Genomic DNA, 24779 nt, shown 5'->3' with positions numbered 1-24779 from the left:
GGAGTTTGCATGTTTTCCCCGTGTCCGTGTGGGTTTACTCCGGGTGCTCCGGTTTCCTCCCACAGTTCAAAGACATGCAAGTGAGGTGAACTGGAGAAACTAAATTGTCCATGACTGTGTTTGATATAATCTTGTGAACTGATGAATGTTGTGTATCGAGTAACTACCGTGTCTGTCATGAATGTAACCAATGGGTGTAAAACATGACATTAAAATCCTAATAAAACAAACAATGCTACATACACTTTATAGTCAAAAGTATGTGCACTCCTAAACCTGTCAGAATTCAGTTTAATCCCTATTTCAAAACTGCATACAATAATCTGAAGTTGCCTTCTACAGCTTTGCAACTGGAAAAGCCTTTATTGTAAAATAGCCATTTGCAAGATTTTGTTATACAGTTGTGTTCAAAATAATAGCAGTGTGTTTAAAAAAGTGAATAAAGCTCAGAATTCTTATAATAGCTTTTATTTTCATACACAAATGCATTGACAACACTGCACATTCTTTTCCAAATCAAAACATGAATTAAAATTGATCAAATGTGTTATTACTTTACAGAAAGTGAAGAAAAGGGAATATTAGGCTGTTCAAAAAAATAGCAGTGTCTGCATTTTTCTTTACAAACTCAAACATTTACTGTTTAAACTAAAAAATGCTTCAATATTTAGCTTTCCTGTAAACCACTAAACTAATAATCAGTTGTATAACCACTGTTTCTGAGAATTGCTTCACATCTGTTTCATGGAGTCAACCAACTTCTGGCACCTGTGAACAGGTATTCCAGCCCAGGACGATTGGACCACATTCCACAATTCCTCTGCATTTCTTGGTTTTGCCTCAGACACAGCATTTTTGATGTCACCCCACAACTTTTCTATTGGATTAAGGTCCGGAGATTGGGCTGGCCAGTCCATAACATTAATCTTGTTGGTCTGAAACCAAGATGTTGCACGCTTACTGGTGTGTTTGGGGTCATTGTCTTGTTGAAACATCCATTTCAAGGGCATTTCCTCTTTGGCATGAGGCAACATGACCTCTTCAAGTATTTGGATGTATTCAAACTGATCCATGATCCCTGGTATGCGATAAATAGACCCGACACCATAGTATGAGAAACATCCCCATATCATGATGCTTGCGCCACCATGCTTCACTGTCTTCACAGTGTACTGTGGCTTGAATTCAGTGTTTGGGGGTCGTCTGACAAACTGTCTGCGGCCACTAGACCCAAAAAGAACAATCTTGATTTCATCAGTCCACAAAATGTTGCGCCATTTCTCTTTAGGCCAGTGAATGTGTTCTTTGGCAAATTGTAACCTCTTCAGCACATGTCGTTTTTGCAACAATGGGACACAGAATCAGCAGCATGCATGTCATGATGGTTGGGTCTGTTGGTTTTTTATTACTCTACTACACCTACTAGTAAGTTTTTTGCCATGTATAAATATAATTTCTACCAAAAACAGTGATTGATCTGGTTAGTGATGTTGGACTGCTATTATTTTGAACACAACTGTATATTTTATCACATTGGATTATCTCAAACCTAAAAAGGGGCAGCACATTGGCTAAGTGGGTGGCACTGTCGCCTCACAGCAAGGTGGTCCTGGGTTTGATCCCCAGGTGGGGCGGTCCGGGTCCTTTCTGTGTGGAGTTTGCATATCCTCCCCGTGTCTGTGTGGGTTTCCTCCGGTCCCACAGTCCAAAGACATGCAAGTGAGGTGAATTGGAGATACTAAACTGTCCATGACTGTGTTTGATATAACCTTGTGAACTGATGAATCTTGTGTAATGAATAATTACCGTTTCCTGTCATGAATGTAACCAAAGTGTAAAACATGACGTTAAAATCCTAATAAACAAACAAACCTAACAAGGAGTGATCAGACTTGTGCATAAAGCTGTAAATAAAACTTGCAAGTCTGTGTAAACTTTTTACCAGGGGTCCCTTTGTTCTTAATTTTTTTTTAGTGTAAATGGTTTATAGTTCCAGTAGAACTGTAAGATTTGAGTTTAGGTTTGTGTGTGAGGTGAGTAATAGTGGAAGTTCTCTAGAGTAGTGTGTGTGTGTGTGTGTGTGTGTGTGTGCATGCGCTGGCAGACATGCCCTTGTAAGATGAGGCCTATGAGGCTGCGCGGTGAGAGGGCAGAGTGAGCAGAGTGAGAGAGAGAGAGAGAGAGAGAGAGAGAGGCGTGGGCTGGACTGAGCCCCGCTTCTAGAAAACCGTTTTTCTTTAGCACTAAACAAACATTTTAAACATTTTCCAAGATGAGTCGGGAAAAGGGAAAGTTAGGAGAGCCGACTCTTATCGAAATGAATGAGACCGCTTCACAAAGTGGAGGTAAGTGTCCAACAAGTCCGTTTTTTCGAGAAGTGCGGTCGGTAACGGTGCTTCTTCAGGAAGGCGACAGTATGAGTGTGTCGATTTGTCAGAAAGCTCAATCATACTGGAAGGCCAGGCTTCCGTTAGCACCCCAAAAACGTTTACACTCTTTATGCTTCAAATGTACTCATTTTTTGTTTACAATTGTCATAATTAAATACATATTTAATACATGATGTAAACAAAAACAGTAATCTGTAGTTAGTTTCTGAAGTTTTGTTAGAGGAAAACAGATCTGACTGACTACAGTCAGCTTGACTACAAATGATCTGGGGTAAAACTTAAAAGGATGTAGCCTTTAAAGTAAACAAAACTACATTACAATTTTGATTTGACTATGTTTGGCTATAGTTGTATTTTTTATAGCCACAAAATGTGTAAGCACATGGTTATGGTATGGTTAACAAGTTAGTAAAATTCCTTTACATTTACTACTGATCAAATGCAACTCATTCCAATTAGCAGATAGTAACTGATAAACTTTTTCATTTACTCTTAATATTTCGGGCGGCACCGTGGCTAAGTGGGTAGCCCTGTCGCCTCACAGCAAGAAGGTCCTGGGTTCGATCCCCAGGTGGGGCGGTCCGGGTCCTTTCTGTGTGGAGTTTGCATGTTCTCCCCGTGTCTGCGGGGGTTTCCTCCGGGTGCTCCGGTTTCCTCACACCGTCCAAAGACATGCAAGTGAGGTGAATTGGAGATACTAAACTGTCCATGACTGTGTTTGATATAACCTTGTGAACTGATGAACCTTGTGTAGTAAGTGGCTGTCGTTTCCTGTCATGAATGTAACCAAAAGTGTAAAACTTGACTTTAAAATCCTAATAAACAATCAAACTCTTAATGTTTCTTAATGTCCCAGGTGTGGTTTTAGTGCAGATCCTTTTTTTTTTTTGAAGAATAAAACTTAATCCTACTGACCAATGTCAACAAAACATACATAACCATTGAAAAGTCTTAGGCCACCCTTAGATTTGTTGTTTTAGGAATGGTATAATGACCATATGTAACTATTTCTCAGTCTTTTTAGTAGAATACAATCAGAAAACACGAGAAATGTGTATGCAGTATTAACAAAAACTGAAACAAAATCAGAAACACAGCTCCTATAGGCTAAAATAGCAAGTTTATAGTGTGACATCCGCTTACACTTAAGCCATAGCAAGAACCGGGCTCTCTTAAACCTAAATGGAATGTAATGCTAATTAAAGTCATAACTAACATCATTTATTCTACTATTTCATGTAAAAATGATTGCTGTGAAAAAACTAGTCTATTACACCAGGTTTGTGCAAGACATGCTTGAGCATAACTTGTACATATTGTATGAGTTTAATTAATTGAAAGCTTGCTAATAAGTGTAAGACCAACTTTTACTGTCAATATTACATTAAAATGCCATTTCATGTCAGGAGAGGTCAAGGACAAAAAAAGGTCTGGAAAAATTTAAAAGAAAAGTTTTAAAGGAAGACTTTCAAGTTTCTTTTTTGAGAGACTGAAAAAGTCCAAAAAGGACTTGGCTCAGCATCTGGCAGCCTTATCAAAAAGCCAGATTCAGCAGTCCGAAGACTCTTATGGTTGAGAATGGTCTTTTTGGAGGGTAGCTGCCAAGAAACCATTTTTACCAAAGTGGAATAGGATAAAAAGACTATGTTATGCTAAAGATTGGAATAAAGATCAGTGTAAACAAGTATTATGGAGTGATGAATTCAAGTTAAAAATGTTGGGTTAAATCATCAACAATATGTGAGAAGAAGAGTTGAAAAGAGATTGAAAAGAGAGAGTAAAAGATGCTTAGTGATACTTCCGTTTATTGGGCAGAAAATACCCCGAAAATGCAATATATGTTAATATAATGAACATTACCTTGTAATTTGAAAATAAAAACCACAAACAAATGATATATCTGTAAAGAAACCTTTTCAAACATGATAGATATTCCTATCATGTGAAAGAAGTCCTCATGCTTTTTATGGCCAATGGGGATTTTACAGCTAAATTAGCAGATGGCTGATTTCATGTGCATTTTTTTAACCAATTGAAGAACTTTTTATTTTTTAATTATTAAAAGTTTCACAAGTGCACTTACTTCACTCACATTGTTTGCTTAAAAAATTAAGTACAAACATATCAACCAGTTGTAATAATTCTGCCAGCTGGTTGTTTGTTTAAAACAAAACCTTGCCTATTTATGATCTGTACTTGTTTTTGTGACATTTGTATGACAGCATAACCATAGTTCTGTTTTAAGCCATTTGTTAGCACCTCAGAAAATTTACTGTGTACAACAACTGTCTGTAAAACATTTATGTTTAAGTTTCAGTATATCACTTTTAATGAAATATATCTTAGATAAATATAAGGTACCATGTGTGACATCATCTGGGTTGTTTACAAGTAATATTTATTAATGAGCATATTCAACATTATCCTTTGTTCAGACTCTTATCAGCTGTTAAAAAAGTAACAGGTTAAGATTATGTTTAGATATATGTTTATTACACTCCAGATCAGGAGGGATCAGGATGTTCATACCAAGAGAATTTATATAATAGATCATTTTAATAAAAAAAATCTGGAGACATCCTTCTGTTTAAGATTAATTTAAAAATTATTTTATGGTCCAAAGTAGGCCAGAATAACATGGTTGTCTTTAGCTTGACCTCTTTTGTTTGCTAGGTGTAGTCATACAGTCATACATCTCTAATTTCCTTCGGGATCAATAAAGTATCTATCTATCTATCTATCTACAGTGTAAATACTTTGTCAACTCTCTGGCAAAGCCCTGTTAAGCAAACACTAAAAACACAAAGCTAATATAAGCTTACACATCAAGCACCAAACCAAACCAGAGAATGCAATGCCTCAAACTTGAGATCTGAATGAAATATTAAATTCTGCTTATCATCTTATAATAACTAACATTGTCAGTAAGAGCTTTAATAAGCAACTGCATCTCTAGGCATTATTGTGTTTAGTTTGCACTTGTAATGAATGTTTGCTACTGACTGTATAAAATCTACATTCTTAAAGCTGAACTGGTTTTGTGCACTGTTTATGTTTATCTATATTTCTACATTTTATGATTTTTTTAAAATCAGTTAAGCACGTGTGACTTGGTGCTATAAGTTTGGTGGCTACTGTCCATTAATGACGGTTGGATATCGATTAAAAGAAATTTACAAACTTTTGCATACAAAGTTGGTGCTTTTCCAAGACGTTGGATCCTGTTCAGATCGTATTTTACGTGGGTGGCACTGTGCCTTGGTGGGTAGCACTGTCGCTTTACAGCAAGAAGTTCCTGGGTTCAGTTCCCAGATGGAGCAGTCGGGGTCTTTTCTGTGTAACATGTGCATGTTCTCCCCATGTCTGTGTGGGTTTTTCTGGGTGTTCCGGTTTCCTCCTACATTCCAAAGACATGCAGTCAGATTAATTGGAGATATTAAATTGCCTTTGGTATGAATATATGTGTGTGTTTGTGTGTGTGTGTTTGTGTTTGCCCTGTGATGGACTGGCAACCTGTCCAGGGTGTTTCCTGCCTTTGGCCCAGTAAATTGGACCAACCGCGACCCTGAATAGGATAAAGCCGTGGTAAAACAATGATTGATTGATTTTACATATTTGTAGATATTTGAGGACTTGTGACCACCAAATGCAGAATGGAATTCTGCTGGCTTTGTTGTGGACTTATCAGTGTGACACTATAGACAGGGCTGCAACGATTAGTCGACATAATCGATAACGTCGACTATAAAAATTTGTCGACGTGTAATTTCATTGTCGAAGCGTCGTTATTATTGCAACGCACTAAAGGAACTGCAGGGGGCGCAGCATCGCTTCCATGGCGCAGCGGGGAGTTTATGAAGACAGAGAGGCAAAGATAAAGAGACCGAAACTTTCTAAAGTATTTCAGGAGCATTTCAGCCAAAATAAACCAAAGAAACGAGCTGAATGCAGACACCGCAGAGCAGAGTTGTGGTTTCACGCCAGCAACACGGTGATGCATGAGCATCTGAAACGCGAGCACCCTGCAGCCGTGATGACCAGCGTTATTCAGGACAGGTACGTTTTTACACCGCTTCATTCTTTAACCAATGTACTGTAGCTAATGTTTGTTAATGTTAGAGTACCTGTCGGAAAACTTCCTAAGAGATTGCTATTTTTTTAGGTTTGACAGCTAAGCTAACGCATTAAGTGCAATAGTTAATCAGTGATTTATTAGGAGTAACGTTATATAACTTAACGTTATAGCCTAACGTTATTTTTTGCTCACGTTAATGAGAGCATTCGTTCTACATAATAAGCGTTCTCCACTTATTGATAGCTCAGCAGATAATTCACTTAAGATATTTAACCTGTTATAGTTTAGTTGGCATAGCCAGTACATTATTTGTAATAAACTATGATATATAGCCTTCAGTTTGTGATAATTAATACAGCTTTCTCTTTTGCTCTTTCTATTAATAGCACTAAGCAATGGAGTGTGGATGAGAAGAGGTTCATGCACCCCTCAAATGGCTGAGGTCTTCACAGACAGCATTCACATGTTATAAATGTTTTTGACTTCCAGAGTGATAACTTCTAAACATAACAGCTTCTAATGCTGTCCAAAGCGTTCTTATTTAATTGATTTTTTTATTGTGATTGTGTATTAATGTTTTAAATACATTTGATTAAACTATCAAGCTTAATTTTCATATTCATGTTTCATGGGTCATTATTTTAATTTGATATTGGAACTTAAATAACATAACAGAGTTTTGTTATGTTAAGGCAGAGATGGAGGGTATGACATAAATAGTCGTTGACTAGTCGACTAATCGAAAAAATAATCGCCAGATTAGTCGACTACTAAAATAATCGTTAGTTGCAGCCCTACTATAGACAGAATTCTCAGCTCTATGTTGGGAAAATTAAGTTGAAGTGACTGCAGAAATAAAATGTCTAGTATGTACTGTGCCTTACTTGAACTCAAGTTTATATTATTTTATATTTTTATATTAATAACATGCAATAAGTGTTTATATCAAAAATAAGTTAAACACAATGCTTATGTTTAATGCTTCATGTCAGGCTGTTTACATTAGAAATCTTTGGTACATAGGGCATTAATAGACAGGCTGAAATATAGGCAAGGAGGGCAGGCTAGTAGGCTGTTTGTTACTGTGAGGCATCCTGGAAAAGCAAGGCAAAAGTAAGCGTGAAACAGATCCCAGAGCTCATTTTTCCTGTTTTTTGTTCTTGAAAATGGCTTTGGTGGTAATTTGAAAGCAAAGGACATGGTTCTCCATTACTATAAGGACATTTTCTGAAAATTTAATTTGCCATATGCAAATGCACTGTACAAATATATACGCCTAGGTCATTCACTTTTTCTTGTCCAGTGTCTTTTCTCTTTGTCCCGAAGACAATCTGCTGAAATAATAATCAACACGGTTTATTGCTTGTTAACTAGGTTGTATTGCTTGTTCAGAGACAGGAGTAACACACCCTATCGTTTTGGCTTTCTTTACTGAATGTAAAGTGTTAATGTTAAGTAATGTGCACCAGTTCCTCTCTGGCACGGTGATGCAACTAGTGATAGGAGGGGATTGGCTGTACTGAAAACAGAACAGTTTCTGGCCAAAATATTAAATTAAGCTGCTACATGAAAACCTTTCAGCACACAAACACACACACACACACAGCTTTTATGCATAACATTTTGTTGCACTCTGTTTTATTTAAATTCTTGTTGGCTGTGGTCATCATGCTGTCTTCCAGTGCTTTAGCTTGCTGAACACTTACATTTGCTCTTTAAAATAATAAAAAAGAGCATTTTACTCTATCACCTCACTGTGCCTAGACACATACTTTGAACTTTGTGTTATCATTACTGGAGTTTACAGCATTACCTTTTTAGTGCAGAGATAGAGCTCACAGAAACTATCCCGAGTGGTTGATATGGCAATAGGACAACAGTGATACGTGTACTGATTTTGCATAGACAGGCTGTGCTAGCCAGCCTACCTCTGCATGTGCTATTTCCTGACTGACAAACAGTGTTTCCGTTCTCATCATTTCTGCCGTAGATATGGTAGTGAGCTGCCTTCTTTCTAATAGAAGCAGACAGTCCTTTTGAAGACGCAATACAACCAGGCTGTTAGTGCAATACAAAAGCTACTTCGCTTTTAGCCCCAGCAGAATTGTTCTCCGGTGGTTTATTCTCTGCCATTGCTATCTCTCAGCAGTGATCATATACGTGTTGGGTGTGTCACAGCTTTAGTAGTCATGACAAATCATTTTGTTGTCAGGCAATAAGCATAATACAGAAGATAACAGATTGTAAATTTACAATGACAAGATTATCTACTGAGATAAAGAGTTCTTTACAGCATGGTAAAGTAGATATATAGTATATAGATGATAAACATGCTTTGTTGTGTTAACATCATAGATTAAGTATTTTTACATGTTTTATCAGCTTCATAAAAACTTAGCAAATGTTAACTGAATTTCATTCTTTTAAGAAGAACTTTCCGGAAGCATGTTATAAAGTTGACACGTTTCTGACACTTATATTTGAAATGCTGTTTTTCGATTAAGTCATGGTTTTAGCTTATCCCACTGTTTGTTTGTTTATTTATTAGGATTTTAATGTCATGTTTTACACTTTGGTTACATTCAGGACAGAAATGGTAGTTACTCATTACACAAGGTTCATCAGTTCACAAGGTCATATCGAACACAATCATGGACAATTTAGTTTCTCCAGTTCACCTCACTTGCATGTCTTTGGACTGTGGGAGGAAACCGGAGCTCCCGGAGGAAACCCACGCAGACACTGGGAGAACATGCAAACTTCACACAGAAAGGACCCGGACCGCCCCACCTGGGGATCAAACCCAGGACCTTCTTGCTGTGAGGCGAAAGTGCTACCCACTTAGCCACCGTGCCGCCCCACTGTTTGACTGACAAAAGAGCTCACTCCTTTTCTTAAGTTTGTCCTACATCATCACTATGTACTAACTAGACTATCCAAAGTTTTATACTACATTTGTCCACAATTCTTTATCTTGTTTACTTGTTATAACGTTAGTAAGAAATTTTTTATTTTTTTATTTTTTTTTATTTGTTTAAGTCAATCAAATTATCCTCCAGGCTACTCAAGGAGGATGGGTCACTGTTGGGTCTGGTTCCTCGGCTTCTTCCTTGTAATTTTAAGGACGTTTTTCCTTGCCACTGTTGCCCTCAGCTTGCACAACAGGGGGTTTTATGCTATATGTTTTTAGATTTGTTTAGATTGTCAAAGTATCCTATAAGTGCTGATCATAATCACATTATATTCTGTGGCCAGCCTAACACAAAAGGAGTCTCTTATGTAAGTGACAACATATTGGACCATGCTAATATTACTAAAGCAATTAAGCTACATTGTATTTTTATAATTTACTAACATGATTTGACCCTATAGGTCAAAGGTTGAAGGATGGGTCCCTGCTGAGTCTGTATCCTATCAAGGTTTCTTCCTGTAATTTTAAGGGAGTTTTTACTTGCCACTGTCGCCCTCGGCTTGCTCAACAGGGGTTTTTGGTCTGTTGGTCCTGGATTCTGTGAAATTTCTTTGAGACCATGTCCATTGTAAAGAGTGCTATACAAATAAATTTGACTTGACTTGATACACATAACTTATTCTGTACAATACCTGCACATCTGGACATTATAAAATTATTCTAATCCTAAATTGAAACCTTATATGCCGGAATAATACTTGAAACATTTACATTAACAGACTCACAGTAGATTATACTTCAATGTTGTATATCTGTACATTCATAACTTACATGTATATATTGAACAGATGGTGCTAGTTGTGTGTAAAATTTATGTAAGCAAATGTGTGTTTTGTATTTACTGTGTGTTAAAACTGTGAGGGACTATGCACCCAAGATTTTCACTCACCTTTCACACCTGTGTTAATGTGACGTGACAATAAGATAAAAGTAAAGCAAAGTAGGTGCTTGGGTGACGCAGTAGTCTGTTACGCTAGCCCATCATGGTGCTGTCTGAGGAAGACTAAAGGCCTGCAATGGATTGGCACCCTGTCTAGAGTTAGTGCCTTACACCGGACCCGCCGTAAGCCTGACCAGGGTTAAACAGTTAATGAAAATTTTAAAGGACTCATTGTGAAGACATGTACTAATAGTGTAGTCGTGTTGGCTACTTCTCAAGCCTTGGAGCTAGTTAGACAGGAATAAATATTTTTGCGAGATATAAGTAAAAAAAAAGATAATGTGTTCTAGACGAATGGGTGGCTAGTTGATGTAGTCTTTTTTGACATGCTTGGAATAAATGATTTGTATGCCTTTGTCTCCATGCATTTCACACTAAACGGTGATTATGCGAGACAGTTAAATCTAAGAAAGCCAAGAGAACTAGAATCCAAACAGCTGTGGAGGTTTGTCTCTGTGGAGGTGTTAACCCTGGGAATACATGTGACCAACATCAGGACAACAGACTCCAAGTCATGAAGTCATTGCTAAATTGTACAGTTAGCAGTGCTAGCTGATGTTTGCTGAAATAAGCACTTGGTTGTCTGGGATGCCTTAATTTGAATGTGTTTGAGTAAAACTGGACACCTTCTTGTCCTGAATGTATAGATGTTGGTGGTCTACATGTGTTTTCATTTCCATGTATTTAATTCATTTAAACTCATTTAAACTATTAATATTATATAAATAATGAACACTTGAACTATTGGGCATTAAAAACAACATACAGAGAAGCTATTTTGTGTCAGTTTAGAGTCTGATGAAATATAAATCTCTGAACTTGCCTGGATCTCTGACGTGAGTGGTACAGAGAGTTCAGACTGTTGATCTGAGACCCACCCTCACCCCACCCTCTGTGCCAATAAGCCAGCTGACTTTTCACATACTCATTCAGATAAAGAGCACGTCACAAAACATATTTATATGTAGCAATTTTTTTAAATCATGTATGATTATGAGTTTGATTCTGAGTGTCTGCGTTATAGATTGGTCTCTATCTGTATGGTCGAGACACCTTTACAAGAAATGGATGTTCTAGGGAGCTTAGTGTCTCTCTTCAATTGCAATGCAGCTCTCTGTGAGACTCTTGTGAGCAAGTAAAAAGATGCAACAGTCGAATATTCGTGTGTCCGAGGGGATGCGTGACGGTATCAGCCAATGCAGGGGAGTGCTGTTGGCATGATTTTCTCTTGGGGGGAATTGCAGATGCCTAGATTGGGCGCAAATTGGGAATTGATGTATAGCTTTCTCTTATAACTATAACTTTCTCATAATCTAAGGTTTCATTTCTTGATGCATCGGTGGAGTGTGTAAGGTGACAACCGTTTTCTAAAGTACTGAGAAGTACCCATTTATATGTAGCCACGTGTTGCAGTCAGCAAATTCAAAATGAATTTATAATTCAAAACACAATCAATTTGGTCAGTCAGAGCATTACAAGTACAGTGGTACCTTGTAACTCAACAACCTCTAAACTCAAAATCTTTGAAACTCGACGCCTTTTGTCAAGAAGTTTGTACCCTTAAACTTGCCGTTTACTCTAAACTTGATGTATGTGCGACCGCCGCTTTGTTCAGCGCTTGGCTTCAGCAGTGCGGTAAAACATCATCATCTGAAAGCATCCAAATGTATCTGTGATTAGCTGGATTTTTTTCCCATTTCACTTTTACACTTGTGTTATAGCTTGGGGTTCTGAGAAATTGTGAGAATCAGCTTTTCTGAGAGAGTCCAAAACGCTTATCATTAGAGATGGAACGATCAATCGGCTATAAATCGATATCGGTCGATTTTTAATCAAAATATGCGATCGGCGATCGGCGATATTTCCCAAATGTAGCCGATCCGATCGTGTGATATATAAAGATCACGTTAAGCTTAACAGCTCAGTGGATTGATCCAGACTTGGAGCTACAAAGCACCAACCATCACATCACCATTCATCAACCATCGTACAGAAACCATCGTGAAAGCTCTTCACAACCTAAAATAACATAATTAACGTTGTGCATCATACATAGTTCAGGATCATCTGCTCTGACTGACAGAAAACTTTTAGCTCCACAGATGGAACGAGTCTGACTCGGTTACAGATCTGTGGTAATAGCAGTTTAATGAAGCTTTTTAATGTAAGAGAGTCACACAAAATGTTCTGTAGTAGCTGGTGTTTATTTAAAACCACGACATTAATTAATAACAGTAAACACGGAGAGATAACTAAGAAGAGAAACTTACGCTTCGCATAAAATGAATCATGAATCACTTATATCGATACTGTGAACAGAGCATCTCTCTTAAAGGCACACACACGCTGTTGCTTCCGTCACCGGTTTATCTTCACTGTTCGTCCTATTTTTAAGGTTTTTTCAGACTGAACTGTATAACATCTAACCTGCGTGTGTGTGTGCGTGTATTGCTTTAGATTTAGAAGTAAAAAAAATCTCGCAATGCCGCCACACCCCCTGGTCAGGCACTCGCGCCCCACAGGTTGAAACCCCCCCCCATCGGAATCGGGTATCGGCCGATCGCTCTGAAAAGAAATCGGAGATCGAAATCGGCGTCAAAAACCCGATCGGTACATCGCTACTTATCAATAAAAACAAAGCTTAACTCTCCACTAATGAAATTCCTTGCTCGTTTCAGTACAATAAGTCACGTTAAGCTTTGCACATTCCATAGGAAATAACGGCACAGCCAGAGCAAAATGTAAATGCGTCTTTACTGAATGGAATGTGGTACGGTAAAGTGCAGGTTTTATTGTATTTTTTTATGTATTTTTTACTGTTATTAATTGTATTTTTATTTTACATTACATTTGTCTTATTTTTAGTGTGTAAGTGTCAAAAACAACCCTGTTATTTTACATAAGCCTAAAACTTATGCAGTTCCACAGGACCACAGAACGCATTAACAGGTTTCCCATACATCCCTATGGGGAAAAAATACCTTAAAACTCAACGCCTTGTAAACTCAACGCCACTCCCAGCATAAGCTGACGTTGTATTTTCTTTGTACTTCTAAAGTTAATAAAGGTGTAGGACAATGAACACATTACAGATTCTTATTTTTATACTTTCTATTATATGAACTGTGTTTAAAACAAGTTTGATTTTATCCAGTATGGGTTTTGTTATGAAGTGTTTTCTTGTCTGTGTATTTTGCGTGAGTTGAATGCATGAATGGTTGGTATTGTCACAACCTTTGTTTGCTCTGAGCAGCTGCTGATTCTGATCATGTTTGTATGTAGTTTGATTATCTGCTTGTTGAAAGCTCTTTAGTTTTATTTACAGGTAAAACACAGGTCGTGTACTGTAGTAGAAGTTCATTGCCCTTTTTACAGAGGTTAATGGTTATAAGCAATTTACAATGATAGAAACACATTAAAAAAGACAACACATCACATGGCACACATGTGCATCTGTCAGCCAGTACCAACAGAAACAGCAAAATACAGTGTTGTAAAAAGTCTGTACCTTGGTTTCAGATCCCTATACAGAATGGAAGAAAAGGAAAGCATGTGAAAACACAAAACATTCAAGTGCATTCAAGAACAGTTTTCAAGTGAATATTTGAATTATTAAAATAAAAGCTTTAGCAGATTTTAAGAGGCTTTTCTATCATGAACTGGCCAGTTTAAGATCCTCCCACATCATTTTAATAGGGTTAGAACTTAAACTAGGTCAGATTTCTTGTTTTGTGTACTTGAGGTATCATAAAAAACTTTTTTTACTCAGTTTGACCATTTTTTATTGCATTTTCTCCAGTATAGTTATTTAAATCTCCCTATTGCTCTCGCAAACATTAACCTCATCCAACATGTGTAAAGCTGCCAACCACTTCTTTATACCTGCCAACTTTGGATTTCTACACTTATGAGGAACATGCTATGCTCTCCATATTTCTCTTCTGCTTGTCAGTCAGTTCCAATTTCTTAATGCTCCCTATTGCTCTGGTGACCTCTGCTGCATGCAAAACGTCCCAGCTGGCACGGGACACGTTTCCTCTGACGTGTGAAACCATTTACTGCTTCTTTACATTGACCAGACCATTTTCACAGAGAGTTTTTACATATACTGAGATAAATACTACTTTTCAAACCTTTTCTTTTGCCCTAGGAGTCTTTGTTGCTGCTGCAGAAGGGTGTTAGCCTTTTTTCCCTCAGATAGGGAAATTGTTTTCGGGGGTTTTGGGAGTTTTTTGGTCTGTTGGTCCTGGATACTGTAAAGTTGCTTTGAGACAATGTTCATTGAAAAAAGCGCTATATAATTAAATTTGACTTGACTTGACATACATACATGATGGACTCTGACAAACACACAACTTAAATACATACAACTACTGTATTGTACAGTACTACTGTGACTGTCTTACTTGCATCTTTGCACAGTATTTTTACACAGTAGTTTTTTGCATTTTTGCACCTTACTCTCTTATCTCTGCTGCTATATAAAACCCTACGCTGCTAACTGCATATCAGAATATGCTTTTCTACCTCACGTACCATTTACTCAGTACCATGTACTGACCAATACATGTCTTTAGTCTTGTCTCCTTTAATTACTTTTTAGATTAGAAATGTATTTTGTATTTATTTTATTCTATCTGCACTGTGTGTACTGTATTGTCTTGCACTTTTTGTTCTATGTTGCACCCTCGTCCTGGAGATACGTTGTTTCGTTTCAATATGTACTTGTATATAGCTGAAATGACAATAAAGCCCCTCTTGACCTCTTAACCCTGACCTCTCTTGTGTGTGTCTGACCAAGGTGGTGAGCCTTGGGTCTCTGCAGTGGTGGGCTAGTATATTAGCATATGGCCCTTAGTTGTCTTCGTCTATTTTTATTCATGACTTATATTGCAAAAATGCAAGAAATCAAAAAGGGGGCAAATATTTATGACACTGTATGTTGATTTAGACAATTGCAAAAACTTATTTAAGGATTAATATGATATATAATAGGCAAATTTTATATTAGTCTTGTTGTTCCTTTGCTTCAATCTGTTATTTTTCTGTTTGTCTTATAGAGGAGAACAATGGTTTTCATCTCAATTCGGAAAGCAGATCACTTCAGTATGGTGAAGCTCTGGTAAATATATTATTTTCATATCATTCCATTTTAATCTTATATCACTGCTGTATTATCTGTTTAGCCCCACCTGTCGGCTCACATCACGCAATTTGACTGATTTGTTGCAGGAAGCACCACTCAGTTTCTGTTCTTTGATAGGTAATGATCTCATCTATATATAGAGCCTGCACACATAGGTACCGTCAATGCTCATGTGCTTCATGTGCTAGATTATTAGCTCAAATCATGTACATGCTGCAGGAATTGTTTATTTCTAAAGGAAACCTTAAATGTTAAGGTCTGTATGTTTCTGTCTTTTTACCAACTATCTCTGTGATGCAAATGAGCCTCCTCTTTCGACGTAGGCATTATTTTCATAGGGAAATTGTGTTGCTTTGACATTTCCATTCTTTTCCAACCACTGTTAGTTACTAATAAATTTCTCTTCAGCACAGCGCATGTTGTGTAGTCCATTTGTTATTTCAGCTTTAAAAGACAATATTTGCTGTATTTGAGGATCGATTTAGAGGAGCAATTTATTCAGTTTGTGTCTTTCTCCTGAAGCATAGCCATTGGGAGGTGTACTTGTCAGTGTGCTCTCAGTGCCGGCCCCAAGCACCAAAAATAGGTGGGTTGTCAGGAAGGGCATCCGGCGTTAAAACTGTGCCAAGTCTAGCATGCAGACCAAATCTTCTCTGACAAAAGGTTTACAGAGGCCAAATAGCGAGTGTCAGATATACAAAGTCTCAAGTCTTGGTAGCTGATGTCAAACATGGACAAACGACATCTGTTAAGAGCAGAAGTGGTCATGGGTCAAAGCTTACAGACAGAAATAGACTTGACATGGTTGCTAAATGCCACAAATGAACAGCCTCAGCAAAACACTATAATGGTCAAAAGCATGTGGACACACCACTTAATTATTGATGTAGGAGTTGTAGCCAGATCAATTGCTAAAGGATTTGTAAAATCAAGCCCATAGCTGTGCATTCCATATAGTCAAACTTTGGCAGTAGAATGGGTTCAGAGCTCGTAGATTTTAAACGTTTAAACATCTTAGAATGCCACTTTTGCCAAAAGTCAGTCTATGAAGTGAAGTCTAGTGGAGGATTATATTTACATTTATGGACTTTAGCAGACTAAATGCTTTTCATTCAAAGTGACTTAAAATTGTGACTGAATACAATTCAAGCAACGGAGGGTTAAGGGCCTCACTCAGGGGCTCAACAGTGAACATCTTGGCTGTGGTGGTACTTGAACCAGCAACCTTTTGAGTACCAGTACAGAACCTTAAATTACCGCCCTAGTAATAATGGTCTGTGGCTGTTTCTTGGAAGATTTGGGCTAGGCCCGCTTTGCGTCTGTACAGGGGCGTTTTACTAAATTATATGCTTCTATATTTGTAACAACATTTTGGGCAAGGTCTATTCCTGTTCTAGCGTAAAAACGTGGTTGGATGAGTTTGATGTAGAGAATCCCCAGTGGCCTTCACCGAACCCTGACCTCAACCCCAGAGAATATCTTTTATGATGAATGGCTACAAATCCCCATTGACACACTGGCTACAAATCCCTATTGACACTTTCAGCAACGGTGAAAACAATTCTGTAGAATGACCTCTACAGTATGTCCTACTGAATCCTGACCTGTTATGAATGAACAACACTGCACATTTGAAACAGCAGTGTAGACAAAACAAGAGAAAACAACAACCAATTGAAGTAAACAGCCTTCTTCAACAGATAATAGTATAAATCTTTTGTTATATAAACCTCCAAGACGTTAAATTCACCAATTCGCTATGCTGGTGCAGCTTCTGTTCATAGACAAAACTGTCTTCCTCTGCTGGGGATCCCTGATTGCAGTCGAGGTGGGTATATTGCTGCTCACGGCTCGTCCGACCCGCACACAGCCCTTTGCGGAATTCTTTTTCACCCATGCACTCTGCACAGGTGCCTCTGTATCTGCTAATCAGGGTCCTTACACAGCGTTTGAAGACCCCACTAAAATAGTCTGGTCATCCAGCCCTAGCAGAAACGTGTCTGCTGCAGGCACTGCCAATTATGCCCGCTAGATGGCGCCCAGCCGACCGGTGGCAACGTCGAGTTTCAAACCGAGGAGTTCAGAATCTCTGTGCTGGTGTGCTAGCGGAATATCCCGCTGCGCCACCTGGCCACTCATAGACAAAACTTTTAACACTGACTATGAATAAATCAACAGATATTCTAATAAGAAACTAGTGCTGATAGAGCAAACCTAGTGGTCGTTTATAACGAACACCTTCCTTATAGGCGAACCCAGTAGTGCCAGTGATTAAGCACACAAGCCTTAAATAAAATGAATACATTAATTTTAGAGACAGGAGGCTCTCTGTATTAATGTCCGTGGCATCGGAATAGGATGTCCAGCAAACTCATTTAAGTGTGATGGCCAAGTGGTCACATACTTATAGTGGCCGCATTGATTAGGAGCCTTTATAACAAATTATTCACTAAAGTCCAACATTTTGAGCTTTACTAAGCTGCAGATTGAAGCAGGACTGCCTTTTGGAAACTTTTTCTGTCCCACCTTGGTGTATAGTGTAAGAACCACAAAATCAAAATTAGCTGTAGCCCTCAACCCACAACATTTGTTGCCATCATTTTAGTACAGTGGTGGATCAACAATGACATGAAAATCTGATGATTGTTTTTCATGATTGTATAATGTTCAAAAATGTTATAGGACTTACCACACCCTAGGGTGTAAATACTGTTTGTTGTTGGTTCTAAAATGTATTTAGGTTTGAGCTGATAAACATCTGTTGGTTATTCTTTTTTTAACATTAATACATTTTTATAAGAAGGTGGGTGCTCGGGTGGTGCTGCAGCAAATCATGCTAACCCTTTGAATCCATGATCTCAGCTGTTTTATTAGTCAGTTTGTCATCTACACAGACATGACTGGCTGTGTCTGGAGGATGGAGGAGTGGCTGAATAGTCTTGCTATTAGGAGATACACATATCAGTGTGCACTCAGTGCCAGTCCCAAGCCTGTATAAAATGGATGGTTGTGTCTAAATTGCCATCCGCTGTAAAAATTGTGCCAAATCAGGTATGCGACCGCAGAATGAACCGCTGTGGTGATCCCTAAAATACAGCAGCTGCCGAAAAAAACAAAGTTTTTACAGATAATAAAGTAATAAAGAACTGAACATTTTTCTTTTTTAAATAACAGCCCAACATTCGCCACAAATTATTTAGGATAGGACAAAATCTTTATTAGCTCCATAATATTAATGTTTTGTTTTGAGTTTCCATTATTTGGTCTATCTTTTGTGGTTCTTCGGATGTGTGTACAATCCCGAATCAGAAAAAGTTGAGACAGTATGGAAAACCACATGGACAAAGGCAATCTTTACTTTGGCAAACCTTTGTCAAGCACTACAATACGAAGTTATATCCACAAATGGCAGATAAAAAGCCAGGTTCTGTCATGGTATGGGGCTGTGTCAGTGCCCATGGCAAAGGTCATTTACATTTCTGTAATGCAGCATTAAAGCAGAAAAGAACATTGAGATCTTAGAGCAACATATGCTGCCTTCAAGACGTCATCTTTTCCAGGGCCGTCTATACATTTTTCTACAAGACAATGCAAAACCACATGCTGCACACATTACAAAGGCATGGCTGTAGAAGATCCTGGTACAGGTACTGGACTGACCAGCCTGCAGTCCTGACTTATCCCCAATAGAGAATGTGTGGAAATTTTTGAAACAGAAAATGTGGCAATGACAACCCCGTACTGTTGCACCTCTTAACACTTCATTGCTTGGTATCCTTGGTGCTAACAGTCTTTTGGGTGTTGTGAGAAGGAATGGCAACATTACAAAGTGGTAAATGCTTATGGTATTTGTTGCAGGAATTGATGTATATTACCAACTGAACACTTATATTAACACCTTACAAAACATAAAATGTCTTGGGTGTATACTGTCCACAAGTTGCACTTTCTATACTGTCCCAACTTTTTCTGATTTGGTTGTTAGAGTGGTCTTTTAAAAACGTATTTGATCTTTCATTTGTCCTAGCATCACTGCTTTTTCCAACTTTCACCTGAGTTTTTCTTCCCCACACTTTTGCTTTTCCTTTTCCTTTTCTTCCTCTTCCTCTCTTAGTCCACAGCAAGTATTTGTTCACTGTGCTCTGGCTCACTGTCCAAAAGCTCCAGTCACTCCTCTGTGCTTGTGTGTGATCAGTGTGAAACGGAACACACTGAACCTGTTCTACACCTTTCCAGTTTTGTAGGGGTAAGAGTTGTGAGTGTGCATGTTGTGTGTTACGCAGTGCTTTGTTTATAGGCGGATTCTTTTTCAGACCTATAGTTCATTGTACATTGTGATGCTTAGGGATTTTCCCATAATGAAATCGCTTGAGTTCACAGGCTGAATAAGCAGTAGAAATAGCCGAGTTGCTGTGTTAGTACCAAGCATGTTCAGTGCTTGAGATGTGCTTCTAGAACACATCTCAGGGTGAAGTGACATTTAGATTTCCTTTTTCTTTTTTTGGACCCACATGATTTTCTTAGGAAGATAAACACAGGAAGACTAGCCTGACTTGACTAGAGCAGGAAGGAACCAAATAAGCTGCTGGAAAGAAAATGAATACATTTTACATAACATGCTGATTGTTTGGCATTGTTTATTTGTGTAATCAAGAAGTGTGTCTCCATGGAAGGTTCTAAATTAAAACAGAGCAGTTAGCTCTAAATATGGATGTACGTAAACAATACAGATTTTTCCTCCTAATCCTGGTCTTTGTTAATATTAATTATAAAATGTGTCACCCCTTCTAATTATTGAATTCATGTGTTTGCTATCAGGTGTAATAAATCAGTTATGTAAAGGAAATTGTACGCTTCCAACTTTTTAAAAGTTCAGGAAAGGTTCTTTCCTGTTTCCTGTTGCTGTGCCCTGTGCACAACATCAGCATCAATTGAGACTTTCTTGACCGACATCAGTGGTCAGCCATATGAATGTTCTTTTGACTGAATAGGCACGAATTCACACAGACATTCTTCAAAGTCTTGTCAGAAGCTCTTTCAGAAGAGTGGCTGTTGTTAGCTGAAAGATCACAAAGAGGTCACACTATATAATACAATTTGTTTTTAAAATGTGATGCCCGACAAGCCCATGGCCAGGTGTCCAAATACTTTTGGCCACATAGTGTATTTAAAAGTATTATTATTATTAATACGTGTAGCTGCATTCAGATGGTGCAGCATTAAATAATGCTAGCCCACTACTGCTGGGAATCCCCAGTGGTGCTGACTAAATAAAGACATAATTAGCTATGTCTAATGCGTTGGTGTCCTGTCTGGGGTGTGTAACTGCATTGCACACTGTGATTTTGGAAAAACTGGATCCAGCTGTGACCCTAACCAGGATAAAGAGGTGGTACAACAAAAAAAATGAATTGAAAAATACAGCTGTATAATTCACCCTTAAAATAGTTGCAATTCAAATCATTCAACCCCAACTGCAACCTAGGCTTTTTAGCAAAATGTACAAACTTTAAGGTGTTGCAATAAACCAAACAAACAAAAACAATTTAAATCAACACAATTATATAGCAAGTTGTTTTTCCAAAATGTAATGACTTCTGCAATCTCAAAATTATTCAAGCCCTTGAAGAGAATCCTTTAGAGGAGCACACATTTATCTTAGTCACACCTGATGCAACTAATCAAGGGCTGCACCGTCAACAAACCCCAAGCCAAGTACTGTCAACAGGTTGTTGGGAGGCCAAGACTCATTGATGCCTGACAACATTAAGTCCATGGCACTTGGTACAGACTAACAGAAGGACTTATCTGGCTCGAATTGTGGATCATTTTAAAACAGATAATGAGGTGAATGTGTCACACTATACAGTGCATCAAGCTCCTCTGTGTATGGGGCTGTATGCAGGCCAGTCATGGTACCCATGCTAACTCTTGTCCACTGTTAAAAGCTCCTACGCTGGGGACACACGCGTCAGAACAAGACATTAGAGCATTTGAAGCTGGTCGACTGGCTTGATAAATTTTGTTTTCTTTAAGATCATGTGGATTGCTGGGCACATGTGGATCACTTACTCGTGGAGGAGAAGGCACCAGGATGCACCAGGATCTCTTAATGTACCAGTCACCACAGAGCTTTTTTGACAGTTTATTACGTGGTTGGCCCTAATAAACATGCTGCTATAATACATCTGTAATTCAAATACTTGTGAATAAGACAGTCTGAGTGGCTGTGGTTTGACACAGTGAAAAAGCAAATACAGATTCTACAAGCAAATAAAACAAACATGAATATAAACGAATAGTATTCCACAGGGTAAACTGACAGTGGGTCAGCGTTCTTTTCTTCACAAAGTAGTTATCCTATTTTCTCTAAAGTCGTCTCTTTCAGTTAGAATGGGGAACTGTGATGCTCTAAAAATAGATGGTGGTTAACCAAAACAAAGTTTTAGGTCATCTAATGGGATGCACATGTATAACCATAGTGTAGTCTTGTACTGTAATGTGTGTGTGTGCGCATGTGTGTGTGTGTGTACGTATATAAGACCTTTTTTGTTTTACATTATTTTACACTTTAACTGCTTCCCCACAGATCTGGAGGAAGAGAACTCTGTTTCTGAAGTATCGCTCCAGGGTACGCCATGGTAAAGAGGGTTGAATTGTGTTTGCTTTGTGTTTGGCTAGAGTGCTGTGTGTGCATAATTTAACTTGTTTACCCTTAAGCATGGTGTGAGTCATAAAGCTGATAAATACAACAGAATAGATTTTGCAAGTCTTTATGATTCTGCTTGTATAACTGTGAATTTAAACATTAACTCCAAAGAAAAAGTAATTAACCATCATACTTACCAAGGGCCAAAATTGTTTGTCAGTTATAAAACATTATGTGATTATTTAGGCTGTGATGTCAATCAGTTTGGAGTGGCACGCGAACTAGAATGTGTGTTCAGGTCCAGGGGGGGCGGCTTCGTGGCTAAGTGGGTTGCACTGTCGCCTCACAGCAAGAAGGTCCTGGGTTCAATCCCCAGGTGGAGCGGTCCGGGTCCTTTCTGTGTGAAGTTTGCATGTTCTCCTCGTGTCTGCGTGGGTTTCCTCCAGGTGCTCTGGTTTCCTCCCACAGTCCAAAGACATGCAAGTGAGGTGAATTGGAGATACAAAATTGTCCATGACTGTGTTCAAGCATCATCAAACATCAGATTCAGGGTTTCAAGGACTCTGCACTGGATAGAATGGGAAAAGAAGATGAATGGATAAAAATGTTATGTGGCTTATCTGCTGAATGAGTCTCGTTAAGGGCGCATTCACATGAGAAGAGGCTAAAACGCGAGCCTCTGTTCAAACCACCGCTTGAGCAGTGCGGCTTGAGCAGTGCGGTAAAACGTCATCAAAATGCACCACGACACCACGGTGCTGAGAAATTGTGAGAATCAGCTTTTTTGTGAAAGTATGAAACACTTATTGTTAAAAAAAAAGCTTACAGTGGCTTAATGTATTAAAAGAACGACACATGAACACTAAACCGCTCTTAATTACTGCTCATAAGTTCTCTCCTCTAATGGAAATCTTCAGTCATTGTTTTAATGCAATAAGACATGTTAAGTTTTGTTTACTTTAAGTTGTTCGTACTGCCTGAGTCACTTTTACTATGTCATATCAAACAGTTCATCTCAATGGAGGCGCTTTGAAAAGGTCACAAAAGCGCAAATAGTGCGAGCCCAACACGGCAAAAATGTGTGGTCCTCCGCCAGCACAAAAGCGGTTTTGCTGTTTCTAATGTGAATGCACCCTTAAGAAATGTGTTATCTGCATTGCCATTTTGGCCAGCAGAGGGGAGATGGAGGCGTAGATGATTGATGTGTCAGTTTCTCTTGATTGACAATCACCTGCGCCATTGATCTCCTGTGCCATTAATTTGCTCCAGGTAAAAGTTCTTCTATATATCACAGTTTCTTCTTTTCAGTTACTCTGGCAAACGTGCTTTTCTTAAAAGCCGTTGTGCTGGCCTGCTTGGTCCGGTCCGGTTTTATGCTGGCATGTGATGCTTCTAGGGAACTCACCCCAGTGTTATGGTGTTTGGGCCTCATAATGGAACTGCCCCTTTTCAGAATTGCTGTTGTTTGCACTTACTGCTTGTTGCCACTTTAACTGGCCAGTCTGAGTCTCAGTTGAAGCAACAAGGAGGTGACCTTTTGTCCAGCTTTCCCTTCCTCAGACATAGCCAACTGTGTCGGTAAAGAGCCAGACCAGGCTGGTGGCACTTGGTACTACACAACTGTGGGCTAGCACATTAGTCTGCTGCTCCATTAGATCATGAAATATTGTTGCTAGTTTTATGTCTAGTAGACCGAACAGCTTCATTTCAGCAGGTAGTTGAAGGTTTCTGATGTATGCATGGTCTTTTGTTCTTGAAAAAATAATTTAAGACGTTTGTTTTGTACAACTGCCACAAGTGTTTTTACAATTACCTAAAACAGCATTACACTCATTCAAAACTTTATTGTTTCAAAACATCCTGGTAAACTTAAAGCAAATTGTGCTAGCTAAGTTTACTGACTTCTCAACAAGCCTCTACACAGTTAGCTAACACACTTTCTTATGTGCCCTAGTTAGCTAGCAAAAGTTTAGAGCCTGTATGTCCACAGTTTCCTTATTGTTACTGATAGAAAACCTTATGACTATTATTATCATGCCATTGCCCACAGTACAAAAGTCACACATTTTATCTGTGGGAAGGGAGGGTTTAGGATGCAGCAGTATGAACAAACAAGGATTTGTCTTTAGTAAAACTGTGGTTTTATGAAGGATTTGCTTACTCACAATTCAACCAGCCACCAGCCTGACAAAATCCAGGAAATGCCTGATCTAGTAGAACATGACTAACTTGTCCATGTTGCAATAGCTAATGCTATCTGTAGACAGTGCCTGCATCTTAACATTATGCAATATCCAACCATGTTTTGGAGTTGGGAAATATTAGACCACAGAAATATATTAAATATGTTTATGAGGTGCATTGTGGATTGTCACAGCCCATATTTATATTATCAACTGTGTGCTCAGTTAGTCCACAACATAGTCTTGGTCTTTTCCTTACTGTTATACAATACAAACACGGCAGTCGCTGAGATTTTTATGATTGTATTGTGTTTTGTGTAATCCAGATATTTTATTGGGCTCAGTAAATGTATCAACACAATGTCAGATAAATAAATACATACCAGACATAAACTCTGCCTTATACATCAGAGATTACAAGCAAG

General features: G+C 38.4%; 1 protein-coding gene across 1 annotated transcript in view; it reads left to right on the top strand.

Moving 5' to 3' along the window:
• Positions 1 to 2199: 2199 nt before the first annotated feature.
• Positions 2200 to 24779, top strand: part of ano5a (anoctamin 5a) — a 65699-nt gene continuing 43119 nt past the window's right edge. The window contains exons 1-2 of the mRNA XM_062991657.1: positions 2200 to 2345; positions 15437 to 15498. Of these exons, the coding sequence (XP_062847727.1) occupies positions 2273 to 2345; positions 15437 to 15498 (135 nt within the window). The 5' untranslated portion in view covers positions 2200 to 2272. The remainder of the gene's footprint in view (positions 2346 to 15436; positions 15499 to 24779) is intronic.

The sequence above is a fragment of the Trichomycterus rosablanca genome, chromosome 1 (genome assembly GCF_030014385.1).
Source record: "Trichomycterus rosablanca isolate fTriRos1 chromosome 1, fTriRos1.hap1, whole genome shotgun sequence".
NCBI lineage: Eukaryota > Metazoa > Chordata > Actinopteri > Siluriformes > Trichomycteridae > Trichomycterus > Trichomycterus rosablanca.
The sequence above is the reverse complement of the archived record's forward strand: the minus strand, read 5'-3'. Positions and strand labels throughout refer to the sequence as shown.